This window comes from Protopterus annectens, chromosome 1.part1 (genome assembly GCF_019279795.1).
Source record: "Protopterus annectens isolate FY-2018-M chromosome 1.part1, PAN1.0, whole genome shotgun sequence".
Classification (NCBI taxonomy): Eukaryota; Metazoa; Chordata; order Ceratodontiformes; family Protopteridae; genus Protopterus; species Protopterus annectens.
Genome location: NC_056726.1, coordinates 1524069018 through 1524088458, shown reverse-complemented (window position 1 = coordinate 1524088458; position 19441 = coordinate 1524069018). Strand labels below are relative to the sequence as shown.

General features: G+C 41.2%; 1 protein-coding gene across 5 annotated transcripts in view; it reads right to left on the bottom strand.

The window, feature by feature from the left end:
• The window catches only part of COL16A1 (collagen type XVI alpha 1 chain), a 3146845-nt gene that overhangs the window by 562853 nt on the left and 2564551 nt on the right, over positions 1-19441 (bottom strand). For all 5 annotated transcript variants that reach the window (XM_044082765.1, XM_044082783.1, XM_044082773.1 and 2 more), the window contains one exon: positions 19003-19047. In XM_044082765.1, coding sequence (XP_043938700.1) covers positions 19003-19047 — 45 coding nt within the window. The remainder of the gene's footprint in view (positions 1-19002; positions 19048-19441) is intronic.

Sequence of the window (19441 nt, the reverse complement as noted above, 5' to 3'; positions counted from 1 at the left end):
GAAAGCTGCAGCTGCCTGTAGTGGCACTTGTTATGTCTCAGTTTTATCAGTCTAACTCATTACCTGTTAACTTTATTGGACTAGTCAAAGGCCTTCTATATTCTTCTGAATTTCATGGACTTGCTTTTCTATAGCAGTTCTACATGACTGCCAGACTGTACATCTTTGTTTAATTGTATTATTATTATGTTTACTGGTAATGTTGAATTACACTTTTGGTAATTCCAGAGGCCTGCATAATCCCCTTAAATGGCACATTTTAAATAAATTTTAAGGGATAAAAAACTGAAGTGGCAATTTTTCACATTAAGATTGTCTGGAGATATGGAGGAATATTGGCAAAAGGCCAGCTGCTGAAAGTCATAAATGTAAGACTTAAAGAAAATCAGCTCCAAACAGGAGGCAAGGATAGGAAGGGGACATAATCTTTAGGACATGCTACCCAAATATAAACTTCACCAGACCACACCCCTTAAATCCAATTAGAGTATCTCTCCCACTCTACTCGTACATCCACATCCACTACCCATTAGTCTCTCTACCCCTCCCCATGTTTACTAGTCAACCAATCTCAACACTTCCTCACCATCACTAACCAACTCCATCATCCTTAATCTCACTCCATAATCCCTCTAATATCACACACATATCAACCAACACTAATTACATACTACCAACATCCCACCCACTTCCTGTGTCACACAATCACCTCCCCAAACTACCATGCTTTCAAAAAACAGGCTCTACTTTGTCGACTCATCCTAGATTGCCAAGCCTCCTCCTATCAACAACTCCATGTCACTGACATCCATCTCCATCACACCCATGTAACGCACTCCATGTCACTGACATCCACTCTCCATCACACCCATGTAACACACTCCATGTCACTGACATCCACTCCCCATCACACCCATGTAATGCACTCCATGTCACTGACATCCACTCTCCATCACACCCATGTAACACACTCCATGCCACTGACATCCACTGTCCATCACACCCATGTAACGCACTCCATGTCACTGACATCCACTCTCCATCACACCCATGTAACGCACTCCATGTCACTGACATCCACTCTCCATCCCACCCATGTAATGCACTCCATGTCACTGATATCCACTCTCAATCACACCCATGGAACGCACTCCATGTCACTGACATTCACTCTCCATCATACCCATGTAACACACTCCATGTCACTGACATCCACTCTCCATCACACCCATGTAACGCACTTCATGTCACTGACATCCACTCTCAATCATACCCATGTAACGCACTTGATGTTACTGACATCCACTCTCCATCACACCCATGTAACGCACTCGATGTCACTGACATCCACTCTCCATCACACCCATGTAACGCACTCCATATCACTGACATCCACTCTCCATCATACCCATGTAACGCACTCCATGTCACTGACATCCACTCTCCATCACACCCATGTAATGCACTCCATGTCACTGACATCCACTCTCCATCACACCCACGTACCACACTCCATGTCACTGACATCCACTCCAGATCACACCCACATAACGCACTCCATGTCACTGACATCCACTCTCCATCACACCCATGTAACGCACTCCATGACACTGACATCCACTCTCCATCACACCCATGTAACGCACTCCATGTCACTGACATCCACTCTCCATCATACCCATGTAACGCACTCCATGTCACTGACATCCACTCTCCAGCACACCCATGTAACGCACTCCATGTCACTGACATCCACTCTCCATCACACCCATGTAATGGACTCCATGTCACTGACATCCACTCTCCATCAAACCCATGTAACACAAACCACAGCACACCCAGCACTAACATCCACTCTCCATCACACCCATGTAACGCAAACCACAGCACACCCAGCAATAACATCCACTCTCCATCATAACCATGTAACGCAAACCACAGCACACCCAGCACTAACATCCACACTCCATCATACCCATATAACAAACAACAGCACACCCAGCACTAACATCCACTCTCCATCATACCCATGTAACGCAAACAACAGCACACCCAGCACTAACATCCACTCTCCATCAGACCCATGTAACGCAAACAACAGCACACCCAGCACTAACATCCACTTTCCATCAGACCTATGTATCGTAAACCACAGCACACCCAGCACTAATGTCCACTCTCCATCACACCCATGTAACACAAATCGCAGCACACACAGCACTAACGTCCACTCTCCATCACACCCATGTAACACAAACAACAGCACACCCAGCGCTATCATCCACTCACTGATGTAATGGCATCAGCTACATGTTTTATACCCCTGATGACCTGACGTCATGGAAGAAGGCACAGCAACCAACTCAGGACCCAAGACTTTGTTAATCAGGCCGACTGAGGGCTACTGCAAGCAGATAACCCAAAAGTGATGACTGCAACAGTGAATACACTCGAACATCTACATTTATGGTAAGTGTACACAACTGTACTTTCTCCATCCCTGGAGCTGTTCCCTTGGGGAAGACCTGGGCAGGTATGGAAATCCTCATAGATTATCGCCTAGGTTCTGTGCAATTTGGATTTGTGCCAGCAGATGTCACAGTGACCCCCCCCCCAATGTGACTGAAATTTGCAGAAAGAAAAAAGGAAAACTCTGTCTGTTGTTTATGTATCTGCACATAAGAGTTATTCGTGGTATTCAACATTCTTGGAAAGAGTAGGTGTACTGGACTGGTGGCTGTGTAATCAGAATGGGTTTACTGGACTTGTGGCTCTGTAATCAGAATGGGTGTACCAGACTGGTGGCTCTGTAATCAGTATGGGTGTACCAGACTGGTGGCTCTGTAATCAGAATGGGTGTACCAGACTGGTGACTCTGTAATCAGAATGGGTGTACTGGACTGGTGGCTCTGTATTTAGAATGGGTGCGCTGGACTGGTGGCTCTGTAACCAGAATGGGTTTGCCGGACTGGTGGCTCTGTAATCAGAATGGGTGTACCAGACTGGTGGCTCTGTAATCAGAATGGGTATACTAGACTGGTAGCTCTGTAATCAGAATGGGTTTGCCGGACTGGTGGCTCTGTAATCAGAATGGGTGTACCAGACTGGTGGCTCTGTAATCAGAATGGGTATACTAGACTGGTGGCTCTGTTATCAGAATGGGTGTACCAGACTGGTGGTTCTGTAATTGGAGTGAGTGTACTGGACTGCTGGCTTTGTAATTTTGTGAATGGAATGGACTGGTGACTTTGTAATTTTGTGGGCATACTGGACTGGTGATACTGTAATGTTTTGGGTGAACTGAACTGGTGACTCTAAATTTTGTGGATAGGCTTCAGTAATTACATGGGAAATTGTGGATGTACGTTGAGGAATATGAGTGACAGGAACAGGCTGGCTGACAGAAACCCAAATGCAGAATTATTATTGGCTTTTTTTTCACAGAAGTATTGTATTGTACTTAAAACTTTAAATAAACAACTTTTTTGATTAACAAAGCAACCTAATATAAGAAGAATGATAAACTTTTTGACTTTCCACAGACATCACAATTTTATTTTCAAGTATAGAAATAGAAAAAGGTGAAATATAGTCCAACTTAATTTCAGATGTATCGCGACCCTCTGCCATGCTCCCGTAGGTAACCAAAAATGAGCAGAAATATACTAAACAAATTACTCCATGGGGAAACGTGTCTCCAGTAAGTAAAAATACGAGTAAACAGGGAAAACTTTTGTTTTGTTTGTTTAGATAAACTATTTCTTATTGATACTATTGTCATTATCATTATATTTATTATTTTTATGTATTTACCAAATGTCAATCTATAAATGTATTTATATCTGATATAGATATGCATGCTTTCTATTGTGGTAGATAGTTGCTAGCCTTTTAAGATATTTTGAAAGCTTCTAGTGACATCATCGCCTTATTACGCAGACTGTCAGGGAAGCCAAGTAAAGGAGTTTGCAACTGGGAGTAATGTTTTTATTGGATTATTTTGCTCTGCAAATGCATTTAAAAGCTGTTCTCATTTTTTTGTATTTATAATGGCCTGAAGAAGCCATCGATGTGGTGGTGGAAGCGCTTACCAATTTTTACATTAGAATTTTGAGTTTATGTGTGCCTTGTGTCATGTTTCCGCATATAATTTTCTCTGTTTACTCAACAAGAGTTATCCATAAGTGTTGTACTGGGATGCACTTCTAGAATTTATGTCTTAAATCTGGGCAGTTGCTTCCACATCGATTGCGGGCAGCAGAGTCTTTTTGGCCTCCTTCTAATTACTATCTGTAGGGCTCCTGTCATTTCTGTACAGGCAGAAGCAGCTTCTCATAGTAGGAGCTGTATGACGTTATGGATCGCATAGAACTGAGAAATGTGGTGACCTACACAGAAGAAGTCTTACCCAAAACTTCCCAGGTAACATTGTGAAGCCTTAATGTCATACACATAATCCTGAAAACTGGGGAGAAGGCATCCCACCTCTGCCCATACTAGAACTAAGGGATAAGCTAAAACTGATTTGAGACTGGAGTTGGCATTGCCTGCCACAGCTTTGAATGCCTCCAGGATCATCTGCTAGGAAGACAAAGGTCCTGAAGGTTTTTCAGAACTAAACTTTGTCATCAATTATTTCTGCAAGTTGTCTTTATCAGAGATGATTTTTTTCCCATTCCCTCGGTAAAACTGGGTGCCTTCAGTTTAAAACAATGACCATATTGGTACTTCTGGATACCACACTTCACTTTTTGGGGGTTCACTTGTATAAACCTATTGTTACAATGTACATGAAACAAACAGAAAGCCGTAAGAGTAACATTCAAGCAGTCTGCTTGGATACCAGCTGAGCCCAGGTCATGATGACTTAAGAACTTTGGCTTCCGGTTAAGCCCCTGGTGCATATGGTTAGTTGCATCTTAACCTTAATATCTCCTGCAGTAAAAAGGCTTGTACGTATTCACCTTTTACTGGGCATTCTATGCATACATACCTCTCAACTTTACAAATGTCCAGATTTTTGTGTCACATTTTTGGTCTGTTTATCATAAAATCTGTGGTTGTCTGGCAAATCCTTGAGGACTAGAGTCACTAAATAATGACAGACATTTGAGCTTCAGAATTTATATACTTTGTAAAATGCATACTAATGCAAACTATATTATTCTATCAACTTTTTAAGTTTATAACAGCAATATTTAAAATTTGTCCCTGATTTTCGGCCTTTTCTACCCCCCACAGATTTTTTTTTGCCTTTGTCCTGAATTTTTGCTCCAAGAGGTTGAGAGATATGATACATTACTTAGTTATTTATAGATTCAAATACAAAAATAAGCAGACACATTTAATAAAAAAGCACAAAGGCTTGTATTACTGACAATATGATTTACAGAAAATGAACCATACTTTTGTAATATGAGGTTGTTTAAAATAATTTAGCTTCAGTCATTTAATCTTAAGTTTTAACTTTTGGTTGTATCTATAACAAAATGTAAACCATTGCTATGATCGAGTCAGGAACTTTTTTGTAGCTACATGCGGGATGTGATGCATGCAACATCTATAAGGTCAGTGTTTTTATTGACAATAGGATGATCGCTGGGAACAAAGGAAACCCCTATATTTTACCACTGTGGAGTGAAAATTAATGTGAATGTGGTATATTCTCACATTGCCTCTGGGTTTCTTTAGACAGCCTTTTTAGTTATTATACTGCCTTCTTGTATTCTGGACAAAAATGCTTAGAGATAGTGCATTTAATGGGATCAAATGTTTTCTCAAAATCCATAAATAGTGACACAGATGGGTGTAGAACCTTACTGAGCTTGCATAAGGACTGACAGGACCCCTATGTGGTGTCAGTTCTGCACAAACGCAAACCCTGCCTGCCCCGAACTGCTAAGGTCAAGAAATAACACTTGCAATCTATTTATAAATATTCTTATGTAAACTTCTAGGCATGTGCTGATAGCAGGATAGGCTGATAATTATCAACCTTCATAAAGTCCTTAGCAAGTGTGGGGTTAATAGTGATTAGGGATGCTGTACATGAGAGCTGTAATTTGTAATTTCACAACACTGTCTCTCTCTCTCTGTCTGTTTCACACTTTGTACTCCTTAAAAGGTCTCGGAGACCTGAAAGGATCTGTTTGATCAGACAGTGTTATAGTTCAGCATTAACCCCACTGACGTATGAGGCTTTACCCTTCAACGTCCATGTCCTTCATTAATCTGTACATGCATCTCCAACATCTCTGTCTGGGTTGTTTCTAAGCTAGGACTGTTAAGTAGCTGTAAAAGGTCCTCCACACTAAGTTTATTTATTTATTTAGTTAGTTATTTATTGAGATTTGATTAGTGGGAATGTCCAACTCAATGGGATCCTATTTTCAGTGTTTTTTTTAAGAACAATAATTTTACCGTCTTCAAAAATAATACAAAAAACACCACAGTTTATACCAGATTAGACATTATATGAAAACACTGGTAAAGAATAGATGCAAGTTATATGACAATGACTTAATATTTACAGAAACTGTAGCCAGCTTATAGAGAGATTAAAGGTCAGTTAGTATAATGCAAACAGGAATTGCAATAGGAAGTGAGAGAAAAGCAGGCTTATGGTGAATTTAGACAGAAAGCCAGAAGACAGAAATTGATCGAAGTAAGGAGATGTAAGGTGTGAATAGGTACTTGTCCATATTTAGGGATAGAGTTTCTCCTAGTGCTGAGCAAGAACAGAACCAACTTTTGGCTAGGAAGTCTTTCAGAATGGTTTTAAGGATGGGAGGGAGGATATTGACCTGATGGATATACGTAGGTAAGGAGTTCCAAGCCTTAGTAACATGGTACAAGTAATTCTCAAGTCTCTTGTGGATGAAAACACTTAACAGCACTAAATTATTTAATTTTATAAAGATGCTGTATTTGGGGTGATTTTTCTTCTGTCAATTGCTCTGCTTTATCATGCTCAAAAAAACAACAAAAAAAAAAAAAAAAAAATTCCTTGTTTCCCGTCTTTCTAAGCTAGTATAGTCCAGTTTTCAGGCTAGTGCTGAATTCAGGGCTGTGATACTAGTTTCCGAGTTGCCCATACCTTACTTGGATAGAAGGAAGTTTCTCTGTTCACCTGTGAGAGAGGGGAGCTTTGAGCAACCTATCTGTCCCTGGAGGAGTGGTTCCAGCCCAGAAGTTAGTAGTTTATTGGCCATTTTGGGTAATTTCTATCTCTTTCATTTCCCTACTATAAAAACCGCATTTGCACGGTTTTGCACACCAGGCAGTGCTGGTTAGCTACGGTTAAATTATTCCCGGCTCCACTAAGTCTCCTCTTCAGTTTTTCCCTTGAAACCTAGTCTAACTCTCAACCTAAGCACTCAAAAAGCATCTTACAGCCCAGCACTTGCTCAGACCTAATAGCAAGCACTAATATACCCTGACACTGATTGCCCAGCAGGGCAAGGCTCTTTATTCACCCCTCACCAACCAAGCGACTAAGCAGCTCACCCTACTATTCAGGCATGACCAAAGGGCAACTTCAGGTGCACTCTCCAGTCCAGCTGGTGAATCTGGTATCCTGAGGCAATGTTACAACTGCCACATGTACACAGACAACCCTCTCCTCCTACCACAAAACACTAACATATGTGAGAGATGCAATTATGCAGCCAAACTGGAAGCTAAGCTGTCTCTACCCAAGAATGGAGCAGACAGTAAAGAGGAGAAGGTTAATACTTGCACCACAACTCCAGCTGCACACAGACCAACTAAAACAGCACTGGCAAAAAATACACATAAATACACAAAATCATACTCAGAGACTCTAAATAAAAACCTGCAAAAGCGTCAGAGACCTCCAAAGCAGGCAACCAAACAACCTGCGCTTCCCGTCACAAACCAGAAAACACATAAAACACAAAATCAGTGTGCCACACAATCAGAGCCCTTAAGATGAAATAACATACCTAACACACTAGTAATAGGAGACTCTATAGTCAGACACATTGACGTCCCACTCACTAGGCTGGACAAGTAGAAAGTTACTGTTAGCTCCCTGTCGGGAGCCAGAATCTGCAACATAACACAAGCACTCAGGTCACTCCAGAACAAGTACAAATACGGCTCTGTCATTGTTCATGTTGGTGTGAATGACCTGAGACGTACCTCCCTGGACTACATGAAAAGAGACATGGAAGAGCTCTCTGATCATGTAGCCCAGGCTGGTATGACCCTGACTCTGAGTAGCATCCTGCCCTCACCAAGAATGATACCTCAGTATAAAGAAAAAATATCAATTTCAACAATTGGCTAAGCTTCTGGTGTCATTCAAAGGGGATTCAGTGTCTGTCAGCCTGGGACGACATGCTTGACATGCCGAGTTGCTTTGCAAGAGATGGCTTGCACCTGTCACCCCTAGGCTTTCGAATACTGGCTAAGGCTCTTGCTGCCCCCATAGTGCCTTTTTTAGGCAAGGCTTAAAAGTCAAGCCCACCTTCATAAACAGCACAATTAACAAAAAACTGAGGGTTATGCTACTCAATGCTAGGAGTTTAAATCTCAAAATGCATGCGCTCGAAGCACTTCTCAGTATGGAGAACGTTGACATCTGTGCAGTAACTGAAACCTGGTTCAAGGCTCCAGAGAACACCCCAGCACTACCGGGCTACAACTCATACCACATATTTCGGCCACAGAACATGGACTGAAACATAAAAGAAGGGGGTGTATCTATATTCATCAAGGATACCTACACCTCCAGGTTAGTGGTGCAGCATGATACCTCTGAGATCATCCATGTGCAACTAAAATCAGGCAAATCTGCAATGCAAATTGTGGCCTGCTACAGATCACCCTCCATGACCCAAGACCACCACTCCACCTTTCTGGAGACACTGAAAAACATGAAGGACCTACTGAACAACCTGATATTAGGCAATTTCAATTACCCTACTATTCAGTAGGAAAACTACTCGAGTACAAATTCCCAGGCCCAGCGCTTCCTGGAATTCATCAACTCAAATGCCCTGGATCAGCTGGTAAACTCCCCTACCAGAGGTGAAAACATATTGGACCTGGTCATCACCAACATGGGCAACAGGTGTTCCACACTGGAGGTCAACTCGTCACTGGTTAGATCACGTCATAAACTAATTACTCTGGATGTCCACACCCCACCACCACCCCCAGCTAAGGAAACCACAGTAAAAAAACTTTTCTAAAGCAAACTTCACCTTACTTAAGACAGAGGTGGTAAGTTTCACAGCCCCCATGCTAAAGGATAACGCTGCCCAAGATGCAGAAACCTTTACAAATGCACTCTATGAGCACCTACAAGGATGCATGGATTGTGCCATCCCTAGCAAAACCAAGACTCACTCCTCTAAGAGAAGGAAACCAGTTTGGTGGACCCCTGCAATAAACAGGCTATACAACAGAAGGAGGAAACTAGTTCAGAAAAAAAGCAAATCCCAAGAAGGGAAGACATCCCTGATCAGTATCAGTAAGAAACTAAGGTCCATCATGAAATCATCCAAGGCTAACTTCGAAAGAAAAATAGCCAAGGATTCAAAAGATAACCACAAAGCCTGCTTTAGCTATGTTAAGAATCTAAGTGGCAACTCGCAGATATACACTGAACTAGTGCAAAATAGCACAAAATATACTGAACCTACTGATATTGCCAGCATCCTGGCAGATAGATTCAGTGCAAACTTCACCCTCCTCTCACCTCCAAAAGGGCCCACAACAATACCAGAAAAGTGTAGGGTCCAAAAAACCACAGACGCACAGGTGAAAACAGCCCTTTCAAAAGCCAAAAACACAGCGTCAATGGGACCAGATGGTGTCCCAGGCCATGTCTTGCAAGAACTACAGAACAAACTAACCCCCCACCTAAACACGCTGTTCAACCTGAGCCTCTCCACAGGCTACATGCCCATAGAATGGCACACAGCAATGGTTATTCCTCTCCACAAAGGAGGAGCCACAACTGACCCTGGTAACTATCACCCATAAGCCTGACTAGCCTGGTCTGCAAGGCTATGGATCGCATTATCATGGAACTCATTAACAAAGACATTGGGAACCTCCAAACACTTGACCCGACCCAGTTCGGCTTTGTTAAGGGCAGATTATGCCTACTAAACCTGGTTGACTTCTTTGAGACAGTTACCAAGGCCATAGACGAGGGAAAGGTGGTTCACACAGCCTACCTTGACCTTGTCAAGGCTTTTGACACCATTCCATGCTTGGGTATTACAGTAACACTCACCAGCCTGAACATAAACCCCTATGTCATGAGATGGGTTGCCAACTGGCTTACAGACAGAACTCGCACAGTAAGAATAGCGGGCTCCAGGTCCAACTCTAAACCAGTCACAAGTGGTGTCCCGCAAGGTTCGGTCCTGGGACCCCTACTGTTCGGCATATACTTCTCAGAAGTACAGGCAAACACAGGGGGACTATGGCTAACCAAGTTCACCAATGACTGTAAACTGGGAGCCATAATTGACTCTCTAGCTGACACAGACATCCTCTAAAAGGGCCTTACTGAGATGGACACCTGGTGTCAAAGTCATGGCCTCAAGCTAAATGCCAAAAAATGCATAGCCATCCCATTTGGGAAAAACAAAACACCCACAAATTAGCACATAGGTGGTAGCCCCCTTAATACAGAAGAGGTAATAAGAGATCTGGGGACTCAGGTAGAGAGTAATCTCTCCTTTGACAATCATATTGCCAAAGTAGTTTGGAAATCCTTCTATGTGGCCGATCTAATTACTAAAGGGTTTGTATCTAGAAATAAAGAGGTTATAGTGCCCCCCTACTCATCACTCATTAGACCCATCATAGAGTACAATGCCCAATTTGGGATGTACCTCACAAGACAGTTCCAACAGCTGGAAAGACCATAAAAGTACCTCACCAAGAGGACTCCTGGCCTCAAACATATGTCCTATGCAGCCCCACTGAAAATACTCCAGCTGTACTCAGTGGCATATTGCTTACTCAGAGGTGATTTCTGCCTGACTTACAAAGCCATGTCCAACTCAGAATTGATGGACATGCTCCACCTATAGAAATCCAAGTCACTGCAAGCCACATGCTCTAGTGAGCTAAACCTCACCACAGCAATTAATAGAACATGCTGGAGGGATAGATTCCTGTCACAGAGACTCCCCATGCTTTGGAACAAAATTCCAAATTACATCAGGCATAGCCCCTCACTAGCACTCTTCAAGAGAAACCTTGACGAGTGGATGGGTAACAGAAAATACACCCCTGGGATTACTTCATTGGCTCTGCTTGACAGAGGATCAGTTAATTAATCAATGGGGAGGCGAAAGCCGACACACTGTGACTAGGCTTATAAATGCCCTTGGGCAGATAGCCTAGTACCTACCTATGAACCTATAAACCTATGAATGTTTTAATTTGTTCAGGTTACAAGTATAGAAAATGCCCAGGAGTTTTCATAGTTTTGCGAACAGAGAGGAGTTTTTGGTCACTGGATCATAATGGCAAACTGGGAACATAGTTGTACAGAATGCGATTTAGTACTGGACAAGCATATGGATGCTGAATAACTTTATTGGTGGTAAGAAGCTGTGTAGATGTTAGTTGATGTTTTAGTTTTAGCCAGTTTAGGCTTTTCAGTGCAATACAGTGGTGGGTTCTTAGTTATATGCTGCAAATTTAGCAACTTTGCTACAGCATTGTTTAAGTTTTTGATTTTTGTAAAGCCTGAAAGTTAGCAAGGATATGAGCACCATAAAGAAGTGTGGGGAGGAGATAAGTAGTGCCAAGTGTAGCTTATCATGCCTGGAGGTTAGCAAGGATGGGAGCACCATAAAGAAGTGGGGGGAGGAGATAAGTAGTGCCAAGTGTAGCTTGTCATGCCTGGAGGTTAGCAAGGGTGGGAGCACCATAAAGAAGTGTGGGGAGGAGATAAGTAATGCCAAGTGTAGCTTGTCATGCCTGGAGGTTAGCAAGGGTGGGAGCACCATAAAGAAGTGTGGGCAGGAGGTAAGTAGTACCAAGTGTAGCTTGTCATGCCTGGAGGTTAGTAAGGATGGGAGCACCATAAAGAAATGTGGGGAGGAGATAAGTAGTGCCAAGTGTAGCTTGTCATGCCTGGAGGTTAGCAAGGATGGGAGCAACATAAAGAAGTGCGGGGAGGAGATAAGTAGTACCAAGTGTAGCTTGTCATGCCTGGAGGTTAGTAAGGATGGGAGCACCATAAAGAAGTGTGGGGAGGAGATAAGTAGTGCCAAGTGTAGCTTGTCATGCCTGGAGGTTAGTAAGGATGGGAGCACCATAAAGAAGTGTGGGGAGGAGATAAGTAGTGCCAAGTGTAGCTTGTCATGCCTGGAGGTTAGTAAGGATGGGAGCACCATAAAGAAGTGTGGGGAGGAGATAAGTAGTGCCAAGTGTAGCTTGTCATGCCTGGAGGTTAGTAAGGATGGGAGCACCATAAAGAAGTGTGGGGAGGAGATAAGTAGTGCCAAGTGTAGCTTGTCATGCCAGGAGGTTAGCAAGGACGGGAGCACCATAAAGAGGTGTGGGGAGGAGATAAGTAGTACCAAGTGTAGCTTGTCATGCCTGGAGGTTAGCAAGGATGGGAGCACCATAAAGAAGTGTGTGGAGGAGATAAGTAGTGCCAAGTGTAGCTTGCCATGCCTGGAGGTTAGCAAGGATGGGAGCACCATAAAGAAGTGTGGGGAGGAGATAAGTAGTGCCAAGTGTAGCTTGTCATGCCTGGAGGTTAGCAAGGGTGGGAGCACCATAAAGAAGTGTGGGCAGGAGGTAAGTAGTACCAAGTGTAGCTTGTCATGCCTAGAGGTTAGCAAGGATGAGAGCACCATAAATAAGTGCGGGGAGGAGATAAGTAGTGCCAAGTGTAGCTTGTCATGCCTAGAGGTTAGCAAGGATGTGAGCAACATAAAGAAGTGTGGGGAGGAGATAAGTAGTGCCAAGTGTAGGTTTGGTTGTGCTGGTAAGAAAGCTTTTGGTTCTGTAAAGCTTCCTTACTTTTTGATGAGTTTTTCTTATGCATTTTTTATATGCTTTAGCCCTGCGCTATACTACCACAACTGGATAATAATAGCGCACAGTAATAATTGGACACCCTTTTAAGGGCCTTTGAGTAGCTGATAAATATTAGCTGGGTGGTGGTGGCACTGTACCATTACCATAAGTGTATCACTCCATTATAAGCTGCCTGCACTGTACCATTACCATAAGTGTATCACTCCATTACAAGCTGCCTGCACTGTACCATTACCATAAATGTATCACTCCATTATAAGCTGCCTGCACTGTACCATTACCATAATTGTATCACTCCATTATAAGCTGCCTGCACTGTACCATTACCATAATTGTATCACTCCATTATAAGCTGCCTGCACTGTACCATTACCATAAGTGTATCACTCCATTACAAGCTGCCTGCACTGTACCATTACCATAAATGTATCACTCCATTATAAGCTACATGCACTGTAACATTACCATAAGTGTATCACTCCATTATAAGCTGCCTGCACTGTACCAGTACCATAAGTGTATCACTTCATTACAAGCTGCCTGCACTGTATCATTACCATAAATGTGTCACTCCATTATAATCTGCCTGCACTGTACATACTATGAGCTTGCAATGTTTCAGTGTTGTGTACCCTCACCATAAATACACAACTCCAGTATTAGCTGTGTGTGAGTTTCTTACGGTGGGTAACCTCACCATGAATGCATAATTTCTATATGAAGTGTGTGTGTGTTTTTCATAAGGTGGTTTCACAGTACCACCCTTCTGTGTACCCTCATTATGAATGTATAACTTCACTACGAGCTGTGTGCACTGATAATGAAGTTGGCTCACACTGTTAACCTGCTCTGTACCTTTGCCATAAATATTTGGTCTGTTCATAAGAATGACATGCTGAGCAATCCCTCTGTACACCTTAGATGAGTAATGTGCACACTCACAAGCACTTTCAGTGTTACTCGTAAGTACTATATACAGAACGTAATATTGTATGTCAAAGTGTTACAATTCCCCAAGTATTACAGTGTTGTCCTTTTAGTAGGTACACAGGCTATTCTGTGCACCTCGTGTAGGCTGTAAGATCACCTTAAATACTTTTCAGTCCTTTATTTACAAAGGTTGTGCTGGTTAGTATACTGTACAACCTGTACAGACAGTAACCCCATCACCTGAATGCTAGTGGTCTGTTTAGCTTTAGATATAGTGTGTGCACAGTTGCTTTATGTCCCTTCCAAGTCACTTAATGTCCCTCATTCTCCTCACTGCCTCAGTGCACTGTGAAAATAGAAGTTTGTCATACAGCATGTTGTCTGCCATCATTTCCTTTTCAGGTGTGTAAAACACCAACTGACAGACGTACAGTTGTGCTTGTGAATTTCACCCGTAGTGTCATGGAAATGTCTAATAACTACAACGTTTTCTGCCCAAGAATGTTTATTTCATATATCATTTATGACAGTACAATAATGTGCATAATTGTCATGTCAGATGAGAATTACAACTTGTATATATCAAAATACAGAACTGCAATTATGATAACAGAGAAAAACAGTAACACTTCTAATGCAGAATGCTAAAAATGGCATTTTTCCTCTTTAACAATGGGTAGATTTTATATTTTCACTTAAGGCTTCATATGGTTAGGAAATAAAATAAAGTGATCAAGAATTTGCCCTTCTTTAGACAATCTGAGAATCCATTTGATGCAAATATGGGGAGGGGTGTTGTAATGGTTAAGTTGTTTACCTTAGAAGCACAAGGTGCAGGGTTTGATTCTCACAGGGGGTAATTGGCTAGGCTTAAAAATGGCCCATGAGGGCAGCTAGCCTAGTAATAATCTATAAATCTATGAATATCATCCATATCAATTAAACATACTGTCGCAGGTCCAAATAAAGCCTTAGCCATTGTTTTTTTTAATGACCTTTGTATTGCGTCCCAGTCTTTCACCAATTTAAGGTCCACTAAATGGGATATATCACAAGACACCATACTGGAACCCCAGTAAACTATATTCTGCTTCCCATATTAAGAATATAAGACATGCAGTCCTTAAAATGCTATACAGAAACATGCAGCCACCCACACCCTTTTAACAGTCAAACCCTGATTCACAGGATTGGAGAGCTGAGGTTCCCCAACATTTCAGAATGATGTTATATGGCCATGTCTCTCCATCTTTTGGAGATTTCCAGATATCTCAGTCTTGGCACTGAATATCAAGGCCATTAAGGCAGATCTGACACTGTTGCCATGAAAACAGAACAGGAATACCATGTAGAGCTTAAGAGCTGCAAAACTGCAAAAATGTATCACTGATCATATGAGTTTAGAATGTTATTTTCAGATTTTTCTAAAATTGTTCCTAATTTCGGTCAATATATATACTTACCTATTTCAATTAACTATTCCCACTATTTCTCAATTGTTAGTTATTTTTTTGTATTTATTTGTTATATACTTCACAGAAGACACAAATCAAGTCAGCAGAAAAAAAAGAAAAATTGGATTGTCCGAGTTTATCATTATTACTTTCTGTGATACTGCTAAAATGATCTAAACTAACAGAAGTGATCATGGATTTTTTACTTTCTAAGATACTGCTAAAATGATCTAAACTAACAGAAGTGATCATGGATTTTTTACTTTCTATGATACTGCTAAAATGATCTAAACTAACAGAAGTGATCATGGATTTTGCAGTTAAGAACATAAATAAAGAAATACATTAAAATCGTCCAAGCAGCTTGGCAAAACTTTTCTATATGATAATGAAGCCAGTATTTTTAAGCATTTGGCAGTCATAACAAGTATGTTGTCATTTAGTTTTTAAGGTTTTTGTGAATCTCCAATAAATATTATTATTTTATACATCTTATTAATCCTATCAGGGATTTAAACAGTTCTGTGGATAACTTCAAAGTAAATAGTTTCCACAACAAAATGAAGTGTCAGCAGGAAATGTCAAGATATCTATATTTTTCTAATACTAAAATCAATTAAATTAAATATAATTTACTTTTAAAACTATAAAATAACTTTCACTGATTAGAAATAATTGCTTTCAGATTATTAAACTATTTTTGTAATTTAATTTGAAGATATAGTTTAAACAAGAAAGAATAGTAATACCAAAATACTTTAGTATTCAGTGAGGTTTTACTAAAATTTTGCTTAATTAGTAAATATATGGTACTTAGAAAAATAACCAATTGTATGTTTCTTTTTCTTTCAGCTGCTCCCATTAGGGGTCACCACAGCAGATCATCTGTTTCCATTTCTTCCTGCCCTCTGCATCTTACTCTGTCACACCAACCACCTGCATGTCCACATCCATAACCTTATCTTAGGCCTTCCTCTTTTCTTGTTACCTGGCAGCTCCATCCTTAGCACCCTTTTCCCAATATACCCAGCATTCCTCCTCAGCACATGTCCAAACCAACACAATCTCTCCTCTGGCTTTAGCTCCAAACCATCCAACCTGAGCTGACCCTCTAATATACGCATTTTTAATCCTGTCCATCCTTGGCACACCCAGTGCAAATCTTAATATCTTTAACTATGCAACATCCAGCTCTGACTCCTATCATTTCATCAGTGCCACTGTCTCCGACCCATATAACATAGCTGGTCTCACTACCCTCTTGTAGACCTTCCCTTTCACTCTTACTGGTACCCATCTGTCACAAATCACTCCTGACACTCTTCTCCACCCATTCCACCCTGCCTGTACTCTCTTCTTCACCTCTCTTTCACACTCACCATAACTCTGAACTATTGATCCCAATTATTTAAACTCATCCACCTTCGCCACCTCTACTCCCTGCATCCTTACCATTCCTCTATCCTTCCTCTCATTCACACACATATATTCTGTCTTAGTCCTGCTGACCTTCATTCCTCTCCTCTCTAGAGCATATCTCCAACTCACCAGGGTCTCCTCAACTTGTTGTCTACTCTCACTACAAATCACAATGTTATCTGCAAACATCATAGTCCATGGAGACTCCTGTCCAGTCTTGTCTGTCAACCTGTCTATCACCATTGCAAATAAGAAAGGGCTCAGAGCTGATCCTTGAAGTAATCCCAACTCCACCTTGACTGCATCTGTCACTCATACCGCAGACCTCACCACTGTCACACTGCCCTCGTACATATCCTGTACCACTCTTACATACTTCTCTGCCCAGCTTCCTCATACAATGCCACAACTCCTCTCTAGGCATTCTGCCATATGCCCTCTCTAACTCCAGAAAGACACAAAAACTCCTTCTCTGTACTTCTCCATCAACACTCTCAGAGCAAATATCGCATCTGTAGTGCTCTTTCCTGGCATGAAACCGTACTGCTGATCACTAATCATCACCTCCCTTCTTAACCTAGCTTCCACTACTCTTTCCCATAACTTCATGCTGTGACTGATCAATGCTATTCCTCTGTAGTTACTACAGCTCTGCACATCACCCTTATTCTTAAAAATCGGTACCAATACACTTCTTTTCCACTCCTCAGGCATCCTCTCACTTTCCAAGATTTAATTAAACAATCTAGTTATAAACTCCACTGCCATTTCTCCTAAACACCTCCAAGCTTCCATAGGTATGTCATCTGGACCAACAGCCTTTCCATTCTTCATCCTCTTCATAGCTATCCTTACTTCCGCCTTGCTAATCCACTGCACTTCCTGATTCACTATCCCCACATCATCTAGACTTCTCTCTCTCTCATTCTCTTCATTCATCAGCCCCTCAAAGTACTCTTTCCATCTCCTCAACACACTTTCCTCACTTGTGAGTATGTTTCCCTCATTATCCTTTATCACCCTTACCTGCTGCACATCTTTCGCAGCTCGGTCCCTCTGTCTAGCCAATCATACAGGTCCTTTTCTCCCTCCTTAGTGTCCAGGTATTTTATTATTTTTTGCAACTATATGCAATATACTAATATTAATAAATTCATTAGTGGCTATGGTTAATAGGACATTATTAGCGAAAAGTAAAAATGTTGATTCATAATTGTTATCAACTGAGTCATGGTTTATTAAATTATTATTTCACCCCACCTGAACGCTTTCCTCTCTCCCACATTACTCTCCTCTCCTATTCCTCCCGTCCGCTCTTTATCTCTTACACTAACTACCTAACAAATTAATTAACAGTCTTCCTACTTCTAATCATTCTCTTCACTTCCTAACTTCTGGTACCATGATGCCTACACCCCACCTGCAACTACCTCATAATTAACACTCTCACACACTATTGCAGCAAAACATACGCATTTGAAAAGCACAGTTCTCCAAGGTGGACTATCCTTACGCTATTTTCTTTTTGCTAGCTTATTGCCACTGCCTGCCTCGAGATAAATATCTTATACTAAATGGATTTCTTATTGATTTTTTAAGTTGTACCTAAAAGAACAGCTGCTCATTTACTCTATTGTATATTTTTGTCCTCTACTACAATACTGTAATTTTTCTTGTATTGTTATTGTATATTAAGCCAATTTCTATAATTTTTGCTTAATTGTACTGTGGAGCTTTGCTCCCCGGGTCTCCAATGAAAAAGGGCACTTGCCCAGTTGGACCATCCTGGTCAACAAATGTCAAATAAATAAATACATTTCTAATTGCAGTAACTGGAGTCTTTACGCACAGGTCTAAATGGATAGTCTGCGCACAAAGCTCATGGTTGAATTTACTTTGGCTTTCATTTGCAGATATAGGGTAAAAAAGCTGAAACTTGACCCTCAAATGTGACAGTTTGGTCTTACCCAGCAATACCTACAAGTGTTTTTTTTCAGGTGAGGTTCTTGACACCAAAGATATTTGAATTTACAGAAGACAAGCCATATCAGGTATTCCTCGTATATAACATTTATAACCTTCAAAGCTGTTATTACAACAACATGGTAATCAGTGCAATGACAGACTATGTGGTGGTTAATACATTACTTACTGGGGGGCCTGTATTCCCTGGATATCCTCTAGCACCCGATGGACCCTGTGAAAAAACAATAAAGCATATTATTACTCAAAAAACTGTTATGCATAAATACATCCTTTTCAGAAATTTAAATTTATACATGCATTTGATATTTAATGCAGATTTGTAATTAACAAATATACCTTGACACCACTTATTATTAAGTCATAGCAGAACATGCTAGAACTTCTTAGTCTGTTGTGTGGGCCTGAATAACACATGCAGCTGGCTTATCACAATCCACCATAAATGGAGATAACAGAAGTGGGTTTTGTCTCTCACTGATAGAGTTTCTAATGAAAAGTGTCCTGATTTAAGTTGTTGTCATTCCCTGTCTTAAAAGTCTTGTATGATTGAACTGCAGTAGTTTAAAGGACTGAGATAAAGTACAACTGTTAAGTGCCTCCACAGT